Raw genomic sequence first — 25,549 nt, forward strand, 5'->3', positions numbered from 1 at the left:
GAATGAAAGGGGAGCGTCTTGGATATGTCACCAATCTGCCAAAAAGAAAAAGGGTGGTTTATTTTCCCCTTCCTCACAGGAGAGAGAAAAATGAATTTAACCTGCAGAAGGGAAAGTTCAGGATGGAGGTGGTATCAAAGCCACAGTAAAGGTTGGACTTCTTTAAAAAATACCAAATACCTATTTGTAAGAAATGATGTAGGTATTATTCAGCCTTTCTGAAGCAAAGGAGTGAGCCTGTGACTGGAGTATGAGGTACACATCCGTGTCCTCAGCAGCTGTTCCCAAAGATTACACCATGCTGACATTCCACTGAGACATGGCTTGGAATGGACACACTTGATATGAAAATAGAAACATTATTTAAAGTATGACATCATGTAGTAAAAAGAAAATAAAACCTGATAGAAATAATCTCATGATCTAATAAGAAAATGCTGCTTGGTAAAGATCAATTTCTGGAGCTGAAAGTTCAGAATTGGGGTGGGGGTGGTACCATCTTTCTGATGGCATTCAAAAATAAAATCTTTAATAATAATATCATCACAGCAAAGGTGCTGTCTGGCCACCCTGCACCACCCTGCACCATCACCTCAAAGAGGCATACAGAAATCATTCCTAGCCTCTAAACCCTCTCCACATGAACCTCTGCAAGCTTTTGCATGTGAATTACAGTAATATTTGCAGCTGAGGTATTTTGAAGCCTAGGACTGCAAAAAAAAAAAAAAAGATTAAACCTAGGGAAAACAAGAAAGTTCTGTTGAGTCTGCTGATTATATTCCACTACTTTAGAGGGGATTTTTAAGTCCATGGGGTTTTTAAGTCATATGCTTTCATGAAAAAGGTAGAATTCCATTTTTAATCTGCACTTAACATAAAAAATAAATGGTCATAATTTCCAGATCACAAGCTGCTACCCTATGAAGAGCATGAAAAACTATTGCAGCACAGCCTCTGGTACAGCTAATCCAGGAGTCATGGAAACACTCTTTGGATATTGCCCAGAGCACCAAGCTCCTACAGGGTCCCTTCTGTCAGGAGCTTGTCCTGCTCAGGGCACCTCCCTGTTTGTGCTACTTCCCTTCTGAGACTTCCACTGAAGTCCTGGGGAACCTCTCTGTCACACCTGTGGTGCTGCACCCAGCTGCCTGAACACTTGTGCTGGGCTCAGACAGATGCAAAGTAGGGTAAAAAAAATAAATTAATTAATGGGAAAATGTAATTCAAACCCAAGAGCTGCTTTCTGGGCTGTAAAAATCCTATTTGCACCTTCCTGCTCTGCTGCAGCAGCCTTGTTTGTGGAGGAGGGAATGGGGAGGCTGAGCACAGCCCTGCATTTGCAGGCAGGTCCCACCTCCTGGACACCAAACCTTGGCCTCATGCCCGGGAAAGAAGCAGGAGGATGCAGAACAGATGCTGAATTCAAACTCCAGATTGATAACAACACCCTCAGGCTCCTGCTCTCTGACTTAGCAAGAGAAGAACAGCTTGGCAAGACACAAAAACTACATCTCAGAGCAGTTCCTTGTGGGGATTGCCATAGAGCCTGTTTGAGCATATCCACAGGCAGAGCTGCTCCATCCTCTCACCTCCACCCAGGACTGCAGACCTCAGCTGAGCAGGTGCTCTCTGATCACCAGGGAGAAAAAGAACCCAGCTCCTTCAGCCTGGACATCTGAAAAAGCACTGGGACACTCTGACCTCAGGAGTTTGTCATCCTCAGCTGGCTGTAAAAATCAGAGTGTTCTTTTTGAAATAAGGATGAACTTGTTCTTGTCTGCAGGACTAAGAAGTTCCTGCCCCAAGGCTTCTCACCTGTCCATGCTGGAACACAACAGCACAAACAACCCTTGGAGCTTATGAGAACCCTGCCATGCCCCTGGACAGCCTGTGCTGGCACTTCTGCTGGCTCCTGGGGCAGCAGGATGGTCACAGCAGCTCCTGAGGACGTGTGTGCTGCTTGGCTTCATGCAGAGAAGAAGAAACTGCAGCCATGTCTATCATTTTCTGCCCTGAGCTGCTCACCTGGCCCAGGAGGTTGGTGAATGCTCCTCTTCTGGAGACTATAAACCAGCCAAACACACATCAGTGACACCAAACACACATCAGTGACACCAAACACACATCAGTGACACCAAACACACATCAGGCAGGGAGGAGCCCTCGCTCACCCCATCCCAGGAGTTTTCCACTGGTGAGCTCTGGGCAGCTCCTGCCAGGCATAAACCAACACCAATCCCCTCTGGAGAAATCAGCATCTCCTGCATCAGCTGCACAGAAGGGCTGGACTGCTGTGCCAGGAGGTGGAGAGAACCTGCTGGAGTAGCCCTGTCAGTGGCCAGGCTGAGGTCTGCCTCTGGTGCCACCTGTGCCACCTTCCCTCCTGTGCTCCAGCAGCTCAGCCCCCATCCAGAGCAGCACAGGACACATCCACACAGGGGAACAGGGCAGGCACTGGCTGGCAGCAGGGTCTGGCCCCTCTGCCCACCCTCAATATCACTCTGAACAGGTCCTGGTGCTTGGCAGCCTCAGGAGCTCACACCACATAGAAGCCACCCCAGCCCTGTGCCTGCTGCTGAATTGAAAGAGTCAAAGCTTCCCAGCAGCCTTGGAGCTGCAGGATGGCCGTGCCTGTGCACACCTGCAGCCCCCAAAAAGCAGTGCCTGCCTCTCCCACCCTCACTGGCCCTTCAGAGGGGTCAGCAGGGCAGTGCTGCTCTTGCTGCAGCAGCTCTGGGCTGCTCATTCCACATTCCTGTAACTGACTGCATTAAGGGGAAGAAGGATTACAGAAGGAATTTTTTTTTTTGCTGCAGGATCTCACCATGTGAAGAAAAATAATACCTGTTTTATTTGAGGGAAACCTGAGAGGTTATCTTGGTTTTGACCTCCCTCCAGGAGCTGTCTTGCATGCTTAAATGTATTGAATCTAGTGCCTAATTAATCCCACTCTGCTACACAATGGCAGCACACTTCAGTGTTTTATTTTCTTCAGAATAATACTGTTTAACAATATAGAGAACTGAAACTACACTGGAACTTGTGGTTGTTGTTCCTCAGGCTGGGCTCCTGAGAGGGAACCTCTGGAGCTGAAGGATATTTTCTCAGCAGGCTCTGAACAAAAGTTGTTAATGCAACATTTCATGATCTCCACTGAAAGAGAAGAGTCTTTAGACAGGAAACAGGGCTGAGATCAAAATTAGTGTTACAGGAATAGCTTTCAGATCTGGCCTGCTCTTTTCTGGGGTGGTATATTTAACTCCTTCCGCTGAAGATATTGCCTTACTACTGCTGGAGCTGCAGCCTAGCAGAGAGAGGGGAAAAATGAACAATGATAAAGAATTTATAAATGTATAAATGCATCTATTTTATTTAGTTATAAATAAATTTCTCGCCTAAAGAAGAAACTGTGGAAGTTGTCAAGGAAGGCAACATCATAAATAAAATAAAATGCTTAAAAGAGAGAAAAAAATTGTGTCCTACATTGTGATGAACAGTAATTCAATTGTACTCCTTAGGAATATTATAACATCCCATCCCAGCACAGGCAGGGATGTGCAAGTCACATCAAGCTCCCCAGAACACTTCTTTGCCATGAGGAAGGAGGAGTAAAAGATTCTCAAGCTCACTTTCCTCTACCCACAGGCAAACTTTGGATCCTCCAGCACTGAGAGCAAAAGCAAATTCCCTGCTGCAGAAGGGAATATTGGGATTTGCTCACTCCAGGGCCAGACTCCAGGCTGGAAACAGTCTGTAGCTTCTGAGTGGCTTTTCAGAGGCTGCAAGGGCACAGCTCTGACCCCAGGCAGGGCACTGGAGCTCCTGCTGCAGGAGGCAGCAGAAGGGAGGAGAGGGTTCAGCCCTGCAGCTCTGACACCACTGCACACAGCACAGACACACACACAGAGCACTGATAGTGCTAACACAGGGACTACAGCTACTCCTGCTTGTGTATTTCTGATCCTAAAATCACAAAAGAGGCATTTCCAGAGACTCACATCTTGCCCAGCAAAAAGCTGCTTTGTTCAGTGCAGCCAGCTTCATTCCATGTGTCACCAAAATCACCGTGTGCAAGCTTAGAAGGCTGTGATATAAAGACCTGAGCATCACTGGGTGGAGATCTGTGATCAAGCTTTCTGACCTAACTGAGTAAAAAAATGCAGCCAGAGCTGAAGCATTCAGCAGTTCTCAGCTCCTCTCACCTTTCACATGCTACTTGTGGTTGGTGGTCTCCATCTGTGGGTTCCCTGTCCCCAGTGTGGGGCTGCAGCGTGGCCAGCACACCTCCTCTCCTACTCCAGCAGAGTCTCACCCCAAAGATGGGACAGTCCCACCCCCAAACTGACCAGATTCACATGGAGGGTGACAGAGATGTGCTGGAAGATGCTGCTGGAAGATGCCCTGTTCCACGAGCACACACACAGAGCACTGGCCAAGGCATCACAATGTGCTGGGAACACTCATTTGCACCAGCAAAATTTCCTCCCCAGCACTGCCAGCAAGCTGCAGAGCAGAATTTGCCACAGTCCCATCCCTGAGATGAATTATGTTGCTGGCCCATGATTATGGTTTTGGCAAGCACTGAGGGAAAGCTTTGTCCCTCGCTGAAGATTCATATTCAGCCTTAGTAAATGGTGCTGGTCAAGAGCAGAGGAGGGAGCTGGGGTGAGGGAGCCCCCAAACCCTGCAGCTCAGAGGAACTGTGCCCAGGGGTTTGGTGACTCAGGTTCATTGCAAAATTATTGTCCAAAAGAGGATTTAAACCTGATTTCTTTCTGGAAATACCTGAAGTTCTGTTCTTCATTCTGTAACAGACGGAGGTTATTCCCAGCCTTCATTTGGTCTCAGTTATCACTGATCATCAGCAGTCTGCAGTGCAACGAGACAAGTCATGGGCTCTCTTCTAAATCTTGCTATTGAGAGTGATTACTTGGCCTTGGGTAATGAATTAGTCCCATTATACAGCAGCTGGCACAGTAGAAGCTAATCTGCTGCTCAGGCAGCTCATTACATGGGCAGGGCTGGAAGTGCTCAGCTGTGTGCTGCTCACACCAGCCCTCAGCAGCATTTTGAAACTGAATTCTGCACACAGTTCTTCAGGACTACAAAACAAACTACGTCTATCAAACAGTTTCTGTCTGTTCCTTTCTGAGTTAAGCGTTTGCTCACCCCTTGGAAATACAATTCCTCTTCTGTGCAATTTCTACATGGCACCTTGCCATATCTGTATCAAATCCAAACTCTGTTTATTCTTCATTCTCTGTCAGCCCTTGCAAACTCTGTCACTCCTCATCTCCATTTTTCTCCTCCAAACTCCTCTGTACCAATTATTCCATCCACCCCACTACCAAAAGCTTGCCAGCTCTGCCTCTTCTGCGACCAAATTTCACTTCTGTAGCAACTGGAACTGCTCCTGTGCTGCACTAGCTTGTCACTGTGGGTCTGGCTTTGTGGTTTTGTGGAAATGGCTCAAGGAGGAGCATTTCAGCACACAGCAACTGCAGGGTTTCATCTGGAAACATGAGCAAAGGGCTAAATAAGTGAATTAGAAAGGATCAGGAAGACAAAGCAGATCCAGGCAGCCAATTTAAAAGAACATTCTGAAAGTGCTTATGGATGACCCCAGTCAAAGTAAGCAGAATGACAGAATAAATTCAATAGCAGTGTTGTAGCCATGGTGGCACGAGCAGCTCTGTGTGGTACTCTCAGGAGTGCTGGTATCTGCTGTCAGACCAACTATCACAGGTATGCTTGTGACAGCATAAACTCCTTTCCATGAAGAATTCCAGGAGAAAAAAAGCAGACAAGGAGTGAAAAAACTATTATACAAATTAAGAACTAGATAAGCCAGAAGGCAAAGAGCAGAAGCAAAAAGAGTCTTCCTCAAACCAAATGTGAGCCACCAAGGTCTGGTTATGTGTCTGAGTGATGATGCCAGTGATTCAGACAATTCAGGAAAGTGAGAAATGCCTTGTAAATATGTTCAGGTTATACACAATTGTTTACATGAGCTCTGGTCAGTTTTCAAAGAACAGACAACAACACAGCAAACAAAACACGCTGGGAATCCATGCAAAGTATTACACATGGAGGTAATAACTGAAATCATGTCCCGAACAATGTCAGGCTCAGAGATCCTTGTTCCTTCCCTCAGACTTCCACAAAAGCTGCTCTTTCAGCAGCCCAGGGAGCTGCTTCATGTTAACCCCTTCCATGCTCCCCACTCCACTGCTGCATTTTTCTCAAGCAGTCTCAGAGCTGCTTGGCCTGTCCCTGGTGAAAGGGGGTGAACAGGAGCCACGAGCAGTGCTGAGCTGCCAGGTGCAGTAAACATTGACATTTAACCCTGAGCTAGCAGATTTCAAGGAAGTTTTTACTGTGATTCCAAGTAAAACATAAGGGCAAGTTTGGGAACATCAAATCGACAGCTTGAGACTCTTATTTTTGTGCCTCTGTTCCCTCCCCACTCTCACACTTTTCTTCTTTTTACCCTCTGATGGACTTGCTGAGAGTGAGAGGGCATTTCAAAGATGAAAATTCAGTACTTATGGGACAGCCTGATCGTTCCAGGCTCCATTTCCAGCCCTGCTTTCTGTCTCTGTGATGAGCTAGAGCCCTGCAGCTAGCCCCTGCTTCAGCAACGCTGGGCAGGGCAGATCCTCTGCAGCTTTCACATCTGCTATGTCCCTTCTTTGCTGAACATCATGGGTTATCTCATCAGAACCCTCTGTGGAACATCACACACCTTCCTTACTGACCTTGGTCCGATCCATTTTACAATACAAAACCTCAGGTCTTCCCAAGATTTATTACTTCTAATTTCCTGTTATTGAGGGCTTTTTCCACAGTGCAAAGAGAGGCAAAGAACTGATGGATGTGGGCACATGAAGTGATAGCCAGCAAAGGAGTTAAAGTTGGAAAGGTTTTGTTCCTGTGCCACAGAGCTGGGAAAGCCCTGAGAGATCTGTGCAGTAAACAAACCCAGGGCTCAAACAAACACTGGAAGACCACGGTGCTTTTGCTGCCAGCATCACAGTGGGAATATCTGTGGCTCAAGAACAGCCTGCACAGTCTACTCTTACCAACCACAAATGTAGGAAAAATGCCAGACAGGTCTCAAAGAAAGATTTTCAACCTTTGCATCTGCACCTGTTGAGGAGCTCAAAGATTAGTGACCAAAGTCATCTGTCAGTCAGCCTAAATTAACTCCAAAGTACTTCATGCTGATGGCTGAGCACTGAGGGGACTGCTCACAAATGCTGACAAAAGTGGATGTTAAAAGATGCTGGCCTGTTCTGCTGCCAGATATACTCCACAAAATGCAGAGTGGCAGCTCCTGAGTAACCCATGGCACCCCTTTCTGGAATGTGCCAGCAAAAAAGCAAACCACAGATGCACTAGGCTAGTACAAAAGCTATTTTGATAGCGTGATGTGGAAAACTGGATTACTAGTACAAGCAAAAAGCTTTCTCTGCTATTCCATATGCCTGCAAAAGCACTGCTCCCCAGGGCAGTCACCACAGCAGGTACTGAGAGCCCACAGCAGGGAGGGAGTCTGGATCCCAGGAAAATGTACATACAGCCTGCCCTCCCTTTCCATCACAAGTGCACTCCTGCAGCTATGGCAGGTACGCAAGGGGCTCTGCCATGCCTAACCCTGTGTACAGACTCAGCCTGCTCACCTGCTCTGCAGGTACAGGGCAAACCTGGGAACAGCCCTGCCCCATACCAACCCTGCACAGCAGCTCCTCTCAACAGTGGAGTGACATAAAAAATTCCAAATACGCTTAAGCATACTTACATTTTTCGAGACAAACACTAGCTGAAGCACAAACTCAGAAAACAGGGGCTGAGCAAACTGTTGGCCCTGGTTTCACACTGTTCTGCACACTCAAGGGCTCATACCAATAAAATGGAGTGTGACAGGTAATTAAATATGGCAAATGGCACTTGGAAGTGACATGAACTGGTGACAGTTTGCAAAGCAGAGTGTGGGGACCCTCAATTCCATTATGCTGCTCTCAGGTTTGCCCAGTCCTCTGTCCCTGTCTGCAAAGGCAGAGCTGTGCAGGCTCCTGGAAATGAGCACACAGGGAGCAGCCACTGCACCCCAGATTTTGGGAGGCTTCAGCAAACCTGCCTTGCACAGGGAGCATGGCACAGTCCAGAAGCACTGGATGCTGAGAAAGCTGCCCAAAATGAGTGCTCCCTGGGAGTGTCAGAAATCAGAGACAGAAATATCAGTGCCTTATGTCAAACACCCCAAACACAAGTTAGTAGTGGCTGGCTCCCTTTGCTGTCAATGGAGGGAACAGGAGGAATACACACAAAGAGAGAAACTCCTCCTGCCCTGAGCTGTAGCATGGCCACGATGAAAACAACTGCAGCAGACCCAAATATTTTCAAAAGAGATGCTACCTGCTGCTGTTATTGTGGAGCTTCTCCAAAACAGACAATACCCTATCTTTGGGATAGCACTTGGTGTCAGCAGCCAGCAAAATAACAAAAATAAAATAACAAAAAACAAGCCCTGAGAACACAGACACTTCAGATTCTGCTAATGAGCACTGGGGCACAATACTGAAAATAACGTGCTTCATGGGCATAAGCAACCATGGAAGATAAGGAATCATGGAGCATAAAACACAGGTTTAATCTGGTTAGTTAAATGACTAGTTAATTCTACCTGGTCATTTATTATCCCACAAGTAAAAGTGAAATAAGCAGAGAATCCTATCAAAGCTGCCAGAATTTTCTGGTCTTGATTACAGAGCCAAATTTTCCATTTAGGACACCAAAGTAAAACTTTGTAATTAGAATGTAAGTATCTGGCATCTTCTCTTTATTCCTACTGTGTCTTTTTAAATTCCATTCTGTATGGAGTGCTGGGTGGTACACTCAGCACTGGTGTTGTGGCAAAACACTCAAGGCACTGAAGGTGGAATTTGCACTCAAGCAGAAAGTGAGACTTGAGTTCCCCATATTTACTGCTGCAGAAATCACCCTTGTATTTTCCTACAGGACATGTGCCCCATTCAGAGCCCAGAATGAGCTGGAAATTCTTTAGGGAACAAAGCAATCTTCAAGTGAGTCTTTAAATGAGCCACATTTTTCATGGTTGCTCTAAATCCACCCTTAAATTGCAGGTGCACAGCAACTGATTTAATCCTGCACATCTAGAAGGCAGACATCTGCAGGGAGACTGTTTTTAGACTCTTTTTGTAATCCACAGGCCATAAGAGATATTCCAGTTTAAGCCTTCCATGGCACTTTTTCATCTTTTAGCTAGGGATAAAGGAAAAACATCTTTAAAAATTCTGTCCCATGCAATTTTTGTAAGGGCAGCAGTGTGACTGTTCTCACCTGCTGCAGAAGCAGCACCTATGAGCCCAGCTTCTGCAACACCCCAACTTCTGCAGGGGACACAAGAACTCATAAAAAAATACCACAGCTGTCTTTAAGAGCCCTCTCTGCACAAATTTTGGCTATTTCTGGTACTATTCAGTTTTTACATTTTATCTGCAACTTCAACAGAGCAAGACAGTTATTGCTAGATGGATAACAGGGATTGTGAACTGCAGCCTCACATCCCCTTCTCATTCTCCTGGGGCTTTAAATTCCCTCAGAACTTGATTAAAGAGCGATTTTCTGGCAGCAAAACATAATTTCCTCACCCTTTTATATTTGATTTCATTCACATTTGCCAGAAATATCAGTGGTCAGATGATCACAAGTTTCAACTCTAAAAAATACAGAAAGTCAGAGAAAAAAAGCCTGTGTGAAACTAAACCACAAGGCAATACCACAGGATTCTCATTGTCACTTCTCTCATGAACACTTTGAACAACAGTTTGCTGCTGAATAACGCAGAGCAGAGCAGCCTCAGCACCTGTGAGCACTGAATTTTGGGAACTTCACCTTTTCCCTGAGACAAGACCCACAGCACGTTCCACCTACAGCCACACAAATCTCTGCCTTCCTTAGGGAGCCAGTCCTGCACCAAGAGAATGAAAACCAACCTTCCACCCCAGGGGAAATGCCAGCCCATTTCAGCTGTGGTTGCTGCCCCAGCAGCATCTCCCAGGGGCAGCAGAATGGCCAGAACACTCAGGAGGGTGTCACAAGCACCCCTGGGCAGGAGATGGGAGATAGATCACCCCAGCCTGGCAGTGATGCCATCCACTCTTTGGGTGCAGCACCCACAGCTCTATCTCACCAGATTAAAGACCAGATTCCTTCCCCAGCACCCAAGACTACAGATTGGAGCATTACTTGCTCCACAGAAGATCCTTGGAAAAAAGCAGTGGCAGCAGTCACATCTGTGCCTGAGATCATCACACATCCCCTCAGTTCCTGTGGCTCTTCATGAATTTTATGTTAAGCAGATTTTTGAGTGGGGAGGTGGAGGTATGAGAGTGAGACAACAAACTCCAAGGATGCAGAAGAACCTTCTGAGAAAGCAAAGCACCACTGCTGTGTGCAGGAGATAAGGACAGATAAGGACACCCTGTACAAATAGCTCAGGGCTCAGGTACCCACAGTCATCCAGGTGCACACACAACTCTGTTCTCCTTTGTGCACTGGGAAAAACTCTGTTGCAACAGGTACCAACACACCCTTCCTTTTAATACATATCACACACATCATACAGCCCTCGTGATGGCAGAGAGCAGTTTAGCACAGAAATCCTCTGTTGCTACAAAATAAATAAATAAATAAAAGGCATTTTAATTTCTGTGCATTCCTTTCATCCTTTTTCTCTATGACTCCACAAGCACCATGAAGGAAGCAATCTGTGCCATGCCATGCCATGCTTCCTGCAGCTGGATGTGCAACAACCTCCACCAGGTTTGCACATCCCCACCAGGCTGGTTGAGGTGAGGTGAGTATTACACAGCAGTGGAAGCAATGAACCATCTGCCTGACAGCTGCAGGTGAAGCCTGCACCAGGGAGAAGCACACCATTCCTTCCTGAGTGCCTCAGAGTTCTGGTAAATCAAGCTGTGGAGTGCAGATAAGATCAGTGGCAGCTCGCTCAGTCAGATTCCAGAGCCACCTCCATCCATTCTGGAAGCACACGCTGTGCTTCATACAGAGACTTACATCTGTGGGATGACTGAAGCTATAAAAAGTGCTGACAATTTCCAGCAAATTTGCATATGTTGCTGCTGCTGCTGCTTATATAAGTGATTTCTAGTTAACTACAAATACAAAAAACCAAGGGCCAAAAATAGGTTTTCAAAGAAACCACTTGCAAATGCGACTGAATGATACATCTCTCCAACACTCCAAAAATCACTTGTCTGGAAAAAGCAGACGCAACAGAGGTTTCTCAAGAGGGTCCCATGCAAAGCACCTCCTGGAACACACCCTACCCCACTTCCTCATCTGTGCTGCCCTGCTCCATAGAGGTTGTCACAAACTGGAGCACCTGAGCCTTGTGCCAGGTTGCTCTCACATCTGGAGCTGTACAGATCTCTCTCCACACGTCATCATCCCAAGCACCCTGATGCAGCTGGGGTGAGGATGCAGCCAGCCTGGGGATAAGAGCAGCTGTTGAGAAATCCCTCAGTGCATCACACACCACACTCCACTGGCTCTGTGCACAACACCTCCTCACCTGCATCTGCAGATTCCCTCTTGCTCCAGGCTGGGAAGGACAATTGCTCAACCTGGGGCTGTGACAGTCTCGTACTGAGGGGCCCTGTAGGGCTCTGCTCAATGGTCAAAAGGTCAGGCGAAAATATAAAGCACACAGGAGGGAGGAAAGGGTCAGAAAATCCCTGATTTTCAGGTCTCACAGCTGCCATAGCTATTAATCACCAAAAGAGAGGTGAGGGTTGAGGCTGATGGTATCTACTCCATAGGATATGGATCAACAAGATCTTCCTTCCCTGAGCCCTTCAGCTTGCAGAAGGGTGCTGCTTCCACAGAGCAAGCTCAGCCAAAGCAAAACCAAACAAAACTGACAGCAGTCTTCAGGACTGCTCTAGGGTCCATGGATTCTCATGCTCAGGAAATACTGCTTAGGGACCATTTCTCCATTAACCTACTGTCTACAGCAGTGTAAGGAACTGTACTTGGTTTTCCAACATAAGGAAGACAAGGACACACTGGAGAGAGTCCAGCAGTGGGCCATGAGGATGATTAAGAGTCTGGAGCATCTGTCACACAAAGAAAGACAGAAAGAACTGGGACTGTTCAGCATCAAGACAAGAAGGCTTGAGAGGGATGTTATCAATGTGAATAAAAATCTATGCGTGGGACAGTAAAAAAATTATATAGACTGTTCTCAGTGATACCCAGGGAAAGGATGAGCTGCAATGGGCACAGATTAAAACATGGAAAATCCCTTTAAAGGGACATAAATTCCTTTAAAAGACCCAAGAAAAAACTGTGAGGGTAGTTAAACACTGGAATACATTGTCCAGAACAGTGTGTCCACCCTTGCACACATCGAAAACCTAACAGACAGAGCCAGGCAAGCCAGACTAGCTGATCTCCAAAGGTCCTTTCCAACCCAGTGATTCTGTGATTAAAACCACAGCAGCCTCCTCAACTGCTCCCAACCAGCCCAGCCTCAGGGAATCCATCTGGAACCCCCCCACGAAGCCGACACCCTCCCTCCCTCCCTCCCTTTGTCCCTCTGCTCTCTGCTTTTGATCGTTTTTTGGTTTATGCTACCACTTTTGCTCTCTGGCAGCAGCATCCTCTCCAGAGCTCACAGAGACATGCCATTTCTGGCTTGTCCCTACCATGAGCTCCTCCAGTCCTCCTCCAGCTCTCACTGCTTCCATCACTGCCTAGAGCAGGAACCTGCAGCCATCCCTGTTTTCCTCTAACCCTCCACCATGGGCTTGCAGCAGCCACAGGAGCAGCAAAGAAAACAATGCCAAATGTCTTTATCTCTTTACCTCTCTACGTCTCTCTTGCCCCACATTGACCACATTTTTGGTCCTTTCCTCGATCTTCTGTGATGAATTAAGACATTTTTGCTAGCAAAAGAACACAGGAGGCAGCAAAGGCACCAGTCCTTCAGGAATACCCATCTCTGGCTTTGTTTCCTGGAAGCCACCTTCCAGGAAAGGCTCCAGAGAGAGCACAAGTAGTGGCTGGGGTAAACTGGGCACAGGGAAATGAGGGCAGGACAGAGGGAGAGAGTAATATCCTCCTCTTCAAACAATGTGTGGTCAAGTTCAGCTGAGGACAGAGCATTTAACCTTACTGAGAGCTGCAGGCCAGGGTCACCCAAAGCCCATAGAAGGGCTGGCTGGTACAGAAAGGAGACTGATGTCCATGTCCATGCACTGTGACCCTGACACCAGTTCCCCTGTCAGTGTGGCAGGGCAGGGACTCAGATCAGAGAACAGAGAAGGAGAGAATTCCTCTTGTGGTGTCTTTCAGTTAGATCAGGTCCCTGAGCACGCTGCACACAAGGGATACCTATAGAGAAGGGAAAGGCCACCTGAACAGAGCCATGAGAGACAGACACACACAGAGCTTCCTTCTCACACATCTACTCTTATGTGTCCCAAGTACCTGTGATCCCGTGGATTTGGTTCATTAGCTCTCATTTGATGCATTTTTTAACTCCAGCTCATAATCCTTATTAGGTACCATCTCTGGAGAAAAGGGAAACATGCCAGAGTGAACATACTCAGCCCTTGAAATTTTTCTTGCCTTCTTTTTTTGTTGCCCAAGAGAAAGCGAGCCAGGCTGTGTGGACAAGTGGTCTCCATCAAAGCTGTCAGTGGTACACAAGCCAAGGGTCAGAAAGGCACATTTTGGGGCTCTGGGCACTGATCTGAGCATGGTGAAACTTGCTCAAACTTAAGCAGAGGAACAAGAGTTTCTGACAGGAAAGCAAAGTTATGGTCTTTTGAAGCAATTCCCCACTGCCTCTGCTGAGCAGAATCTTCCACATCTCATGATACATTTTTCCTCAAACAACTCCCAAATTCCTAGATGTGTAAACGTTTAGCAATTTGTGAAACCACAAACATTCACGTTTCCCAATAAATGATCTTGTAGGTGGCAAAACTGACAAACAATAGGACTCTCACATTCTGAAACTAACAAAAGAAATCCCAAGTGTGTCAGTTGCACGGGGAAGTCCACAGCCTCACTCCTGTAGTACTGCGTGGGCAACTCTTGCTTCTACTTACCTGTCTTTCCAGGAAAAATAATAAGAAACAGGAAACCAATGGAAGTATCATGGACTTTTGAATTTATTTGGACAAGAGAAACGAAAAGGCAGCTCCAGATTTGTGGGCAAAATGTCCTTTTGCACAGAATCTTTTGCTCACAGGACATTGCTCTAGGTGCAGCTGGTGGGCAGGTTTTGCTCAGGACTCTGCTTCCTGCTTCTCTGGATTCTCTGGGAGCTGTGCATGGAAAACCAGGGATGGGCATTGCCTGCCTTGCATATAAGCAAAGCAGCCTGGCTGATTCCCCTTGGAAGGGAAGGACAATGAGAGGCTGACCTGAGAAATGAGCTGGGAATGGCTTCAGCCCAGTCACCACAGGGAGATGCTCCCCAACACCACTGCCATGCCCACAGCCTCAGTGTAAGCTCCAAATGACAACAGGGCCAGCAAGGAGAGGGCTGATGGGGTCATGGCAAGTTCTTGCTTCAGTGCACGAGATGTTTCAGAATTCACATGTAGAGACTGTGAAGGAAACTCTTCATGAACATATTTTTTACCCTCACATGGCGTCTTGTTTGCATGGATTGAAACTCATAAACACATTCAGGCACAGGCAGTCCCGAGGTGGGAGTCCAACTGTCATCCCAGCTGTCAGGGCCCTGAAGATGACTGAAGCTGACAGAACTTTTCAGGAGCCTGACAGAAAGTTCATGGGTCTGCACAACCAGCCTTAACCCTGCTGGGGCTGCCTGAGCCGTGCCACAGGTAGGGCAGTGAGGTGTCTGCAGCTGGCTGGGGAACTCCTGCAACAGAGGGAGAGAAGAGATGGCTCCAGGGAGAACTTAGAGAATCTTCCAGTACCTACAAGTACTGGGGAGGGACTTTGGAAAAGGGCTTGGAGTGAAGGGGGAATGGCTTCTAGCTGAAGAAGGGCAGATGTGTGTTAGACATAAGGAAGAAATTCTCCTTTGCAAGGGTGGTCATGCCCAGAAAACCTGCGGCTTCTCCTGGAGTGTCCAAGGCCAGGCTGGACGGGACTTGGAGCAACCTGGTCTAGCGGAAGGTGATGCTCATGTGAGAATGGGTGTAATGGGATGATCTTTAAGGTCCCTTCTAACCCAACCCATTCTGTGATTCCATCATTCTAGACCTGAATTATCTCTTCCACAACATAAAGCCACGACATGTTCCGTGAAAGAAAATGAGAAGGAGCAGGACTTGCCCAGCATCCGACCCTCGTGAGCGATGGACAGGGGCTGCATCACCGCAGCCACTGACTCCCGGTGCTGTTCAGCGCCTGTGAAAACCCAAGCGTCCGGAGCAGCTCGTCACGCACCTCAGCTCTGCCTCTCCATGGCTACAGCTACAAGCACCAAACGCTCTGGCTGCCGGAGCGAGGCCAGGCAAGCGGATTTTACAGCACCCGGCAGCCTCAGCCCGCGGTGCCGGGACACCTGCCCGGGGCAGGGCACAGCGATGCTCAGGAGGGATCAAACAGCAGCACGGCCGCGGCCCCGTCTGCCGGGACACCTGCCCGGGGCAGGGGCACAGCGATGCTCAGGAGGGATCAAACAGCAGCACGGCCACGGCCCCGTGTGCCGGGACACCTGCCCGGGGCACGGCTCAGCGATGCCGAAGGGGGATCCAACACCAGCACGGCCACGGCCCCGTGTACCGGGACACCTGCCCGGGGCAGGGGCAGAGCGATGCTGAGGATCCAACTGCAGCACGGCCACGGCCCCTTGTGCCCCCCGGGACCGCCGGTTCCCCCGCGGGACATCCGCGGGCCCCGCCCGCCCGGCGCAGCCCCGGCCCCGGTCCTACCTCCAGCAGCTGGACGTAGCTGGCCGGGAACCAGCCGCGCAGCCCGTCCTCCTTCTGCCCTTCCCACCAGCCGCCGTCTGGCACCTGCAGCACCGTGATCAGCTCTCCCGCCGCGAAGCGCAGCCCCTGCCGGTGCCGCTCCCCGGAGAAGGGGTACAGCGCCTGGCAGCGGGTCCCCGACATCCCTCCGGGACGCGCCCGCCGCCGCCGCCGCTCCGCGCCCGCCCCGCTCGGCTGCGGGGCCCCGCTCCGGCCCGGCGGGCAGCGGCAGCCGAGCAGCCCCGGCGCCGGGCGCCCACGGGCACCGCCGGCTCGGGGTGGGGCGGGAGAGGCGGGACGGGCTGGGCGAGGGGAGGAGGGCGAGGGAGGGAGGAGGAGTGCAGGGAGGAGGGGGAGAGCGGGAGAGGGGAGGAAGCGGCGGGAGGAGCGGCCGCGCGGTGCGCGGGGCGGGCGGCGCGTGTGGCGCTGGTGGCGGCGGGACAGCGAGAGGGACCGTGAGTGAGTGAGTGAGTGACCCGAGGGGCAAGGGGGGGGACAGCGTGGGGGCGAGGGCACGGGGAGCACCGCAGTGTGCGACAGGCGGGGTTCCCAGGGACTCTGTATGCTCCGCACCCCTCTGCGTGTCTGTGTGTGACAGACACTGTTCCGAGGGACTGTGTGTGCTCCACACCCCTCTGTGTGTGACAGACACTGTTCCGAGGGATGCTCAGTGTGCTCCACACCCCTCTGTGTGTGACAGACACTGTTCCAAGGGATGCTCTGTGTGCTCCGCACCCCTCTGCGTGGCTCTGTGTGACACAGTGTTCCGACGGACTCTCTGTGTTCTGCCGGTGTGCTCCACACCCTTCCGTGTATCAGTGTGGGACAGACACTGCTCCAAGGGACTCTGTGCACCCTCTGTATGGCTGTGTGTCACACTGTTCCGACAGACTGACTGTGTTCTGCCTGTGTGCTCCACACCCCTTCTGTATGTCTGTGTGACAGACACTGTTCCGAGGGACTGTGTGTGCTCCACACCCTTCTGTGTGTGACAGACACTGTTCCGAGGGATGCTCTCTGTGCTCCACACCCCTCTGTGTGTGGCAGACACTGTTCCGAGGGATGCTCTGGATGCTCCACATCCTTCTGTGTATCTGTGTGTGACAGACACTGTTCCGAGGGACTCCGTGTTCTCCACACCCCTTCTGTATGGCTGTGTGTGACCGGCGCTGTTCCGAGGGATGCTCTCTGTACTCCACACCCCTTCTGTATGGCTGTGTGTGACAATATTCAGAGGGATGCCTGCGTGCTCCACACCCCTCTTTGTCTGTGTGTGTGTGAGGGACGCAGCGTGTGGGGGACAGGTGCTGTGTCACACCGTGATGCCCACCTGTAGGTGTGTGAGAGGCAGCCATGTGTACAAGAGTGGCTGTGTTTGTGACATCAGGACACCCCTGTGTGTGGCTGAAAGGCAGCAGGTGGGACACTGAGTGTGCCTGAAGCGTGTGTGACATTGTGTGTTTGTCACCTGTGTGTGTGTGTGACACCTCTGATGTCTGGGACACTCACTGTGCGTGTGCATTTGTCACACACGATCAAGGGGGTGAGATGAAGATGTTATGTGACACACCTGAGCACGTGTGAAGCGTGTGACACATCCTCAAGTGCAGCACCTGAGCGCACACCTTGCTTGGTGTGTGTCTGACTGCAGCTGGTGTGTGAATCTCACGTGTGAGCACCCCTGTGTGGGACTCTGGTTGGTGGCCTGTCTCCTAGACCTTTCAGAAGGTGGCTTTCAATGTAGCTGTCCTTCATTTAGACACCACAGATCAGAGCTGAGCTCGGCAGGGTTTTTTATTAAGATTCTTTCAACAATTTTCAGGCTTTTTTCACAGCTCTGTTTTTGATTCTCTGGATTGTGATGAATTGCTTAAAATCACCCCCTTTTGACATGTATTTAAGCTGATAACTACTGATCTATGATCCATTATGTGGTGTTATCACAGCAGCTGTGCCTTGCTTGGCAAAACTGCACAGACCTGATATCATGGAACACATCCAGGTACATCTATCAGCAGTATTCTCTAACAATGCCATTTATAGCTGGCAAGAATTGAAATCAAAACAAAATCCTCTCTTTTTCTTCAGCATATACAAACCCAGCTTTGCTACGTTGCAACTCGGATCCACATACTTTAGAGAATTCACGTAAAATAATTAATTTTGGTTTAAATATTGCTTTTCTTATGTTTGATGTTGACAGAATGCTTCAGTATTTTCTTTAGTTTATTCTTTGATATTTTTTTCCTCTACTTCCAACTTGTTTTTTCTCACTATCTCCCTTTCTAATATTTTTAGGATGTAGGAGCAGCGTGGTCAACATTTTATTTTTTTTTTTTTTTTCAAAGCAGTATTTGACAATCTGTCTAGCCTGTGAAAAAGATCTAAGTGACTGCAGCTGTCTTCTCAGAACAGATCCTGCAGAGCTCCCAGTGAGAATGGGTTAGCACAGGGGTATGGGAGAGCTTGATAACCTTGATGGATTGGAGATTCACATGAATAATTGATTGGCCATACCTGTTTCAAGAGGCAGCACCACCACATCTCCCGAGGTCAGGAACCAGGAAAGAAAGAGACTAAAAAGAAGCCACATGTAGCACTGGATCTTTAAATGACCTTTGATATCTAAGGGACTAGCAGAAATTAATTCTGTTTTTGGAGAGTAAATGTTCTGAGCATGTACACAGAAGATACTTTCACTTAAAATGCATAAAAGTTTTTGGTGGAAGGGGCCATTCTCAGTGCTTTAAACAGCCAAAATACCAGACACAGATTCAGGGGCTCAGAACAAAACTTCATCTGGTCTACAGTCTCGTTTTGGTCATTGACTCACAGAGAATGAATGTCCTAGACCAGATACTCATGAGACTCACACTTGGAAATCTAGGCATCCAGGACTTCAAACATTCCAAGCAGAGGACTTGGATTTATGAGTCATGTTCATCTGATCAAATATGTGATTCAAACACGAATTTTAAAAAAAAGCACCAAAGGATACAGCTTGGCTTTACCTTTGATTTCTGCTTTTAGAAGTTTTTCAGATGGCTCTGCTGACCTTGGAACTCCCTTTGCACAAGTTCAACCCTGAAAATGAAGTCAGATGTGCAGTGCCCTGCTTGTCTGTGGTTGTAGTAAAATTTTGTGATGTTCCAAGGCAGGTTTAGTCATCTTTGTCTAAGTAGTGCCCGGAGCTGTATCTACTATTTTGGAGTCAGACATAAACAAGTGTATTCTCAGTCTATAAATGGACAGCAGTATTACATGAACAACAGCTTGTGGTGATTCACACGGGAATCAACTGGATGTTTCTGCCAGAATAATTCACCTGGAGAGATGACTGCTTCCATTCACTTCCTTTCTTGGAAGCAGGCTGAGAATAACAAACTGTTCCGATAACATCAGCCTAATTCCAGTCAACATATTTCCTACTGAGAGGCAGGGCAGGCCCCACCCTGCTGCATGGCAGGCAGGAATTGGTCCTAGAAATGTGACTCACAACTCTGACACTTTGCCTCACAGTTAGGTGTCAGCAGCAGCCAGTTGTCACAAACCCCTGTTGGAAAGAGTGATGCCAAGCCTTCTCTCCAGCAGTTCAGTGTTCACCTCTCACTTCTTGGGTGTCTGAAAAGCCTCAGTCTCAGCCGTGTGCTCCTATTAGATGGCTGCAGAATTTCAAATGGGAGTTTTCCTCTGTCTTGCTGCTGTTTCTCTTGCTGCAAACTAAATATTCAGGACATCCAGGGCACTTCACGGTGGTCAGTGTGCCCACAAAGAGAGGACAGGCCTCATTTTAGACCACCTCAATGATTTCTAGGCATTTATATTTGTTGGAGCAGACACTGTTGTAGCCTTATCCTCTCTTCTTCCAGCTCTATAAACACTAGGTCATTAGAAGTTTAATGGTTTTGGGTTTATTGAATGTTTAACTATTTTCATGCTAAATGGAAAAGTCATTGAAAGGAAGAAATGCATTGTCTGTAAATCATATAATTACAGTATTAATAACAATAATGTGACTACAATAATTACAATATTAATAAAAATAATGTGACTACAAGGATCTCAGCTTCTAACTGTTAGACAACAACATAGGACAGATAACTCTGGATCTGACTGTCTGTAATGTCTCCAGCAATATCTTACATCAGAAGTCTAGGGAAAAGGACAGGTAGAGAGAGACATTTCTGAAAACACCCTCTTCATTTCCAGCAAATGGTAGCTCATGTCTTCCCCAGTTAGAGATGGTATCACATCACTCCACATTCATTTCCATTATTGAGGCTAGTCATTTTTTTGAGCCCATGCAAACTCTTGGCATGCATACCATTCTGTAGCAAGGGTTTCCAGTGCAGGCATGGTATTTTGGAACCTGTCCCTTGTTTGTTTCATCTGAGGATTGTGCTGGCCCAGAGTCATAGGCTCATCCCACCCACAGTGACCTTCATTCCCTAAGAGCTGCCCTGGAGTCCAAACCTAAACCTTTACTCTGAAATTTACCTGCACACAGAGATGTGGGCATGAACCTACATTAAGGGTCTGAAGGGACTTGTCCAAGATTCCATGGAGAAGCTCTGGAAAACTAGGAAAACATCTCCAGAGGACTCTGATGAAAGCACCCAAACTTTCCTTCAAATGTCCTTCTCTCTGGCTTAGCATAAATCTTAGTGCTGTGATTTTGGCTTGCCAGATAATCTACAGCAGCTTGCTGGATCCCAGAGTGCCTGATCTTCTCTTTTGAGCCCATGGAGAACTGGGCTTCTGGCCAGTAAGGAGAAAATCCAGGCAGGCAGCCCTCTGGCCAAACTCCCTCTGGGTGTGCTAGCTTGGACATTGATATTTCCCTGACACTAAGCTTTCCTCTTCAGCATGAATTGCTCATTACTTGAATTCCATCAGGGATTTCTTGTGTCATGAAAGAGTGGAGATTCTGCCTGAGCACACTGAGCAGGGCTGACTGCTTTCTGTGGATGAAGCTGTTGATCTGTGTGTGTGTGTGCCTGTATCTGCAGGACATAGATGTCTCAGTGTTTGCCTCTCAATGGTGCCTCTGTTCCACAACCATCTGTGTATAAAGCTGCTATTCTGCCATGAACAATGACTCATACAGGAAAGTCTTGAAGAATTAGGCAAGAACTGTGTTCATCCTGAGGACTATTGAAGATGAGGATCCAATCCCATAAATTCTTGGAAAAACTCAGTTTTCCCTTGACGGCTTTAATCTTTAAAATCTGCTCTTGCTGATGCACGTTTGCAAACAGCAGGTTGGCAGCAAACTCTCTCTGTCAGTGGGCATCACACATCCACTGCTTGCCTCTGAGCTCTGCTCACTGTGACCAACTTCTCACTCCATTTTCCAAAGAGGATTTTACTAGTGACTCTTCCATCTCCTATGTTCTTCTCAGCCCCCACAGATTATTCTCTCCAGTCACTTTTCTTGTATTTCCAGGCTACTCTACTCCTCTGCCAACAACAGTGGCAGAAAGTAGAGTCACTATTCCTGACCCCCTGCAAGCTTCACCTGGACCTGCAGCTGCCCAAAACTCTGTGAAGGCTGTAGGGACTATCTGGGTATCAAAAAATCACAACAATCTCTGCTTCAAATATCTAGCCAGGTTTGGGTACTCAGGAAAGAGCTGAAAGGAAGGAAACATCCAGAGGATTTTATCAGACAGTCTCCTATAGGCAGAATGAAAGCAGAAGGAGGAGTTTCTGAATATCAACTGAGCTTCTCCAGCTAGTGGGGAAGGTTCTAGTTTGTGGTACCACTGTAGAAAGATTGCAGGGTTCTTATATTGCAGTGACCCAGAAAGGAAACTGTCTGAGGAACGAAGATTAAGATGATCAAGAAAGTTTAGAACAAATGGTGACATATCCTCATAATGTAATCACAGGAAAATTCCAGGTATGTAAACCATGCATACAGAAAATACACACAATAAATACAAGTTTTCAGTTGGACTAGAATTCAATTAGGAATTTTATTCTCAGATTTGGAAATGTCTCTAGGTACCAGGTCTGTGCTTCTCGACCTTTCCAGTGAATTGATCAGTCCTCAAGCTGCAGAATGCAACTTCCTTCCTGCTAGGTTAGTGAGTTCAGCTGAGTCAGTGAAAAATGTGCATTGAAATCCCATCTCCTGCTCCAAGCAGGGCTAACTTCCAAGCAGGGTCTTGCCCACATGTATGCTGGAAATCCCATGGAGATTCTACAGCCTCCTTGGGCAGCACTCTTGTGGTAAACAAGGTGCTCCCTTTGTTGAGAAAGGATTTTTCTGGCTGGCAACATGAGCCCATTGCCTTTTGTCCTTTCACTGTGCACTTGCAGGAAAAGCTTGGATGTGTTGGAATTCTTATCCCCCCCTTGCAGCAGCATCTCTGCAGTGAGATCCCCCAGCCTTCCCTCATTCCCATCTCCTCTCCTCACCCAGCACATGCTCCTGCTGGTCCTGGGGCTGTGCTGGAGCCTCCCCAGGTGTCAGCATCTCCCTTACAAGGGCTGAGTGTGTCTGAGAGCTGCACAGGGTGCTGCAGGAGGGAGTGACCCCATCCCTGCACTTGCTGACCACTCACTAATGCAGTCCCATGGCTGGTGGGTGTTGCTGCTGCAGGGGAGCACTGCTGACACAGGTCCAGCTTGTTTTCCATCAGAATCCCAATTTACTGCAGGGCTGCACTCTACAGTCAATCCCTACTCTGCCCTAATACATGGAGTTATTTTGTCCCAGGTTTAAAAAAAAATAATAATTAAGAGGTTGTATTTTTCCCAGAACAAGTATATGAGGTGAATTAGACCAAATTTATCATGTGATTGGAAAGGGTCAAACCCTGAGTGCTCTTGTGCTAATACAAGTACAGATCAACAGTGGCACCTGGAGCAGCATTTCAGCCTGAGACACTGGGGTTTTCTGCAGAAAGTTATGATGTCAGTCACAGACTTAAGCAAAGGGGCTGTTAACTCTCAGCACAAATTACCCTTTTCCTACAGGCCTGAAAGAGAATCTTGTAGGCCACTGGAATGAATCCCACTTCTATCCATTCCCCCAGGACCTCAAAGGAGGAGCAGGCACCATGCCTAGAGGGGATGAGCTCCGTGTGTGCATGGTGTGGTTTTAAATCAGTATTTTAATCCTCCTTTTGATTAAAAATCCTCCTTTGCAGATAGGCAAACTAGCAAGAATTATCCTTTGGATACACTGAGATGGGACACGGCTCCAGATCCCTAATCAGCTACTTTGTTACTGTTCTAAAATAAAGAGTCTTGTCCTTTTTTTTCTTTCCTAATAGAGGAGATATTTATATTTCATGTCACTTCTGGTTTGCCTAAATGAAAAGTAGTACATTACTTGTTCTTAAAGAAATAAATAAAGTTCATTTTATAAACCTTGCAGTTATCTCATTTCAACTTCCTTCCAGCTTTCCACACTTTTTTTGAGGGACGAGCAAAGGACTCAGAGGGCTCTGTAGGTCTCATGAGAACTACAAAGCACATCAGGAAGCTTCTGGGAATGCAAAGCATTACTCAGACAAAGGCTTTATAAATATGTTTTCAGCCATCATCATAACAGAGCAAAAAATAGCGCCAAGAACACTCCTGCAGAACTAAACTCCCATGCAAGAGCTCTTTGTCACTCTCGCAGTTTTTTCTTCCTTTATGTACAAACAGGTTAGTGTTTAACAAAAGGCTAAACCCTGCTAATCTGCTGATTTGTCAGCCAGCCCTGTGCTTGTTGGCCGGGGCAGAGGCAGTGCTAGCGTGCACAGCTGTGCTGTGAGAGCATCCATCGTGTGTGTCATGTGAGAGCAGCGTGGGCAGGAGCTGCACCCCGGGCTGGACACAGCCCCTGCTGTTTGTGACCAGGCTGAGCTCACACATCTCTGAGAGCAGCCCCTGCCACGCTGCAGGGTGGGACAGCCACAGCTGGGGATGGCTGTGGGGTACCAGCTCTGGGTTTCTCTGGGTCTGGGCTGAAGGCGCTTGAGACAGCAGTTCATGTTCGAACTCAAGTGTTTATTATTTCTTATCAGTGAAACAGCCTCACAACCCTGAGTTCTGCAGCTTTTCATGAGAAGGCACAAAATGGCCAACAGTCTCTTGGTACAAGGGCTTTTAAAGCTGAACTATCCAATGAAGAGCTGACACCTGGATTATTTCCCTTTTAACCCAATAACTGATCCCACAGAGCTGCAATGGAGACTTTTCTGCCCAATTACAAAATGCCACCCAAACCCATGGAGAAGGAGGAAGGAGCAGCAGGATGACACCCATGAAGAAGAAGCCCAGGATGACACCCTGTGCCCTCCATCCTGCTTTCACCCACAACACACTGAAAACCCCAAACCCTCAATTTCTCACCCAGTGACACACCCACACTGCTCTCTATAATCTGTTTCACACTTTTGTGGATTCCAGTCTATCTTGGGGTCTGGGAAACTTTCTCCATGGATGAGGGTCACAGTCAGTGCTGCCCTGGGGGTCAGGGCACCCCAGAGCAGACAGAGAAATATTCCCTGTGCTCTGTTTCCACAGATGGCAGGTAGCCACAGAGCTGGGGAATGAAACAATGAGATATTTTTTTTTCAGCTTGACAGACAGACAGACATTGCTTGATGGCAGGGCACTGTCCAAGGGGCGGCAGCAAACAACGTGCCAGGGATTTCTGACTGGCACAAAGGAGCCCAAATGGGGATGGGAGGATGAATGGCCAGTCAGGAGGCATGGGTGACAGCCAGCTGTGATGACAGGGTATGAAACACAGGACAAAGATGACAGAAACCTAAAAGGAAAACAACGGATGGCAGCAATTTAACAGATAAATACACAGAAGAGGAGAAAGGAATGACATAGGAGGAACGGACACAGAGTGCTGGATGTGCTTGGGAGGAGGCAGGAGCCTTGGCTGGGGTGACCAGCAGGTGTGGGCTGATGGCACCGGTGCCTGGAGACAGCACTGGGAGTGAGGAGAGCAGCCAGAGCCACTGGCTGTCACTTGGGTCCCCCGGGCTGAGCCAGGAGCACAGCCCAGCGTGAGCACGGCCAGGAGCCAGCGCTCCTGGACACTACCTGTGCCCTGGCACTACCCTGGCACACCTGCCAGCCGCGGGGAGGGACCGGTGTGGGATCCTGTCCCGGTGCAGACGCGTTTCAGGGACACCCTGGGGCTGTGCTCCCAGCACGGTGTCTTCTCCGGGACAGCAAGGAGCGGCTCAGCAACCGCGTATCTGGGACACCCCGCACAAACCACACCTCGCATCCCCCGCACCCCGCACCCCACAGTCCGCACATCCTGTATCCCCTGCATCCCGCACACCCGGCACACCCCGCATACCCCGATCCCCCTCGCACCCTGCACACCCTGTACTCCCCGCAGTCCCCGCACATCCCGATCCCCCGGACATCCCGCACACTCCGATGCTCCTCACACCCCGCACACCCTGTACTCCCCGCACACCCCGATCTCCCGGACATCCCGCACACCCTGTATCCCCCTCACACCCCGCACACCCCGCACCCCCCGATCTCCCGGACATCCCGCACACCCT

At 48.5% G+C, this 25,549-nt stretch overlaps 1 protein-coding gene across 1 annotated transcript in view; it reads right to left on the bottom strand.

The window, feature by feature from the left end:
* GAS7 (growth arrest specific 7) overlaps window positions 1–16,263 on the bottom strand; it is a 69,613-nt gene extending 53,350 nt beyond the window's left edge. The window contains exon 1 of the mRNA XM_084218325.1: window positions 15,972–16,263. Coding sequence (XP_084074451.1) covers window positions 15,972–16,154 — 183 coding nt within the window. The 5' untranslated portion in view covers window positions 16,155–16,263. The remainder of the gene's footprint in view (window positions 1–15,971) is intronic.
* Window positions 16,264–25,549: the final 9,286 nt, after the last annotated feature.

The sequence above is a fragment of the Fringilla coelebs genome (genome assembly GCF_963513975.1).
Source record: "Fringilla coelebs genome assembly, chromosome: 19".
NCBI classification, from domain to species: Eukaryota; Metazoa; Chordata; class Aves; order Passeriformes; family Fringillidae; genus Fringilla; species Fringilla coelebs.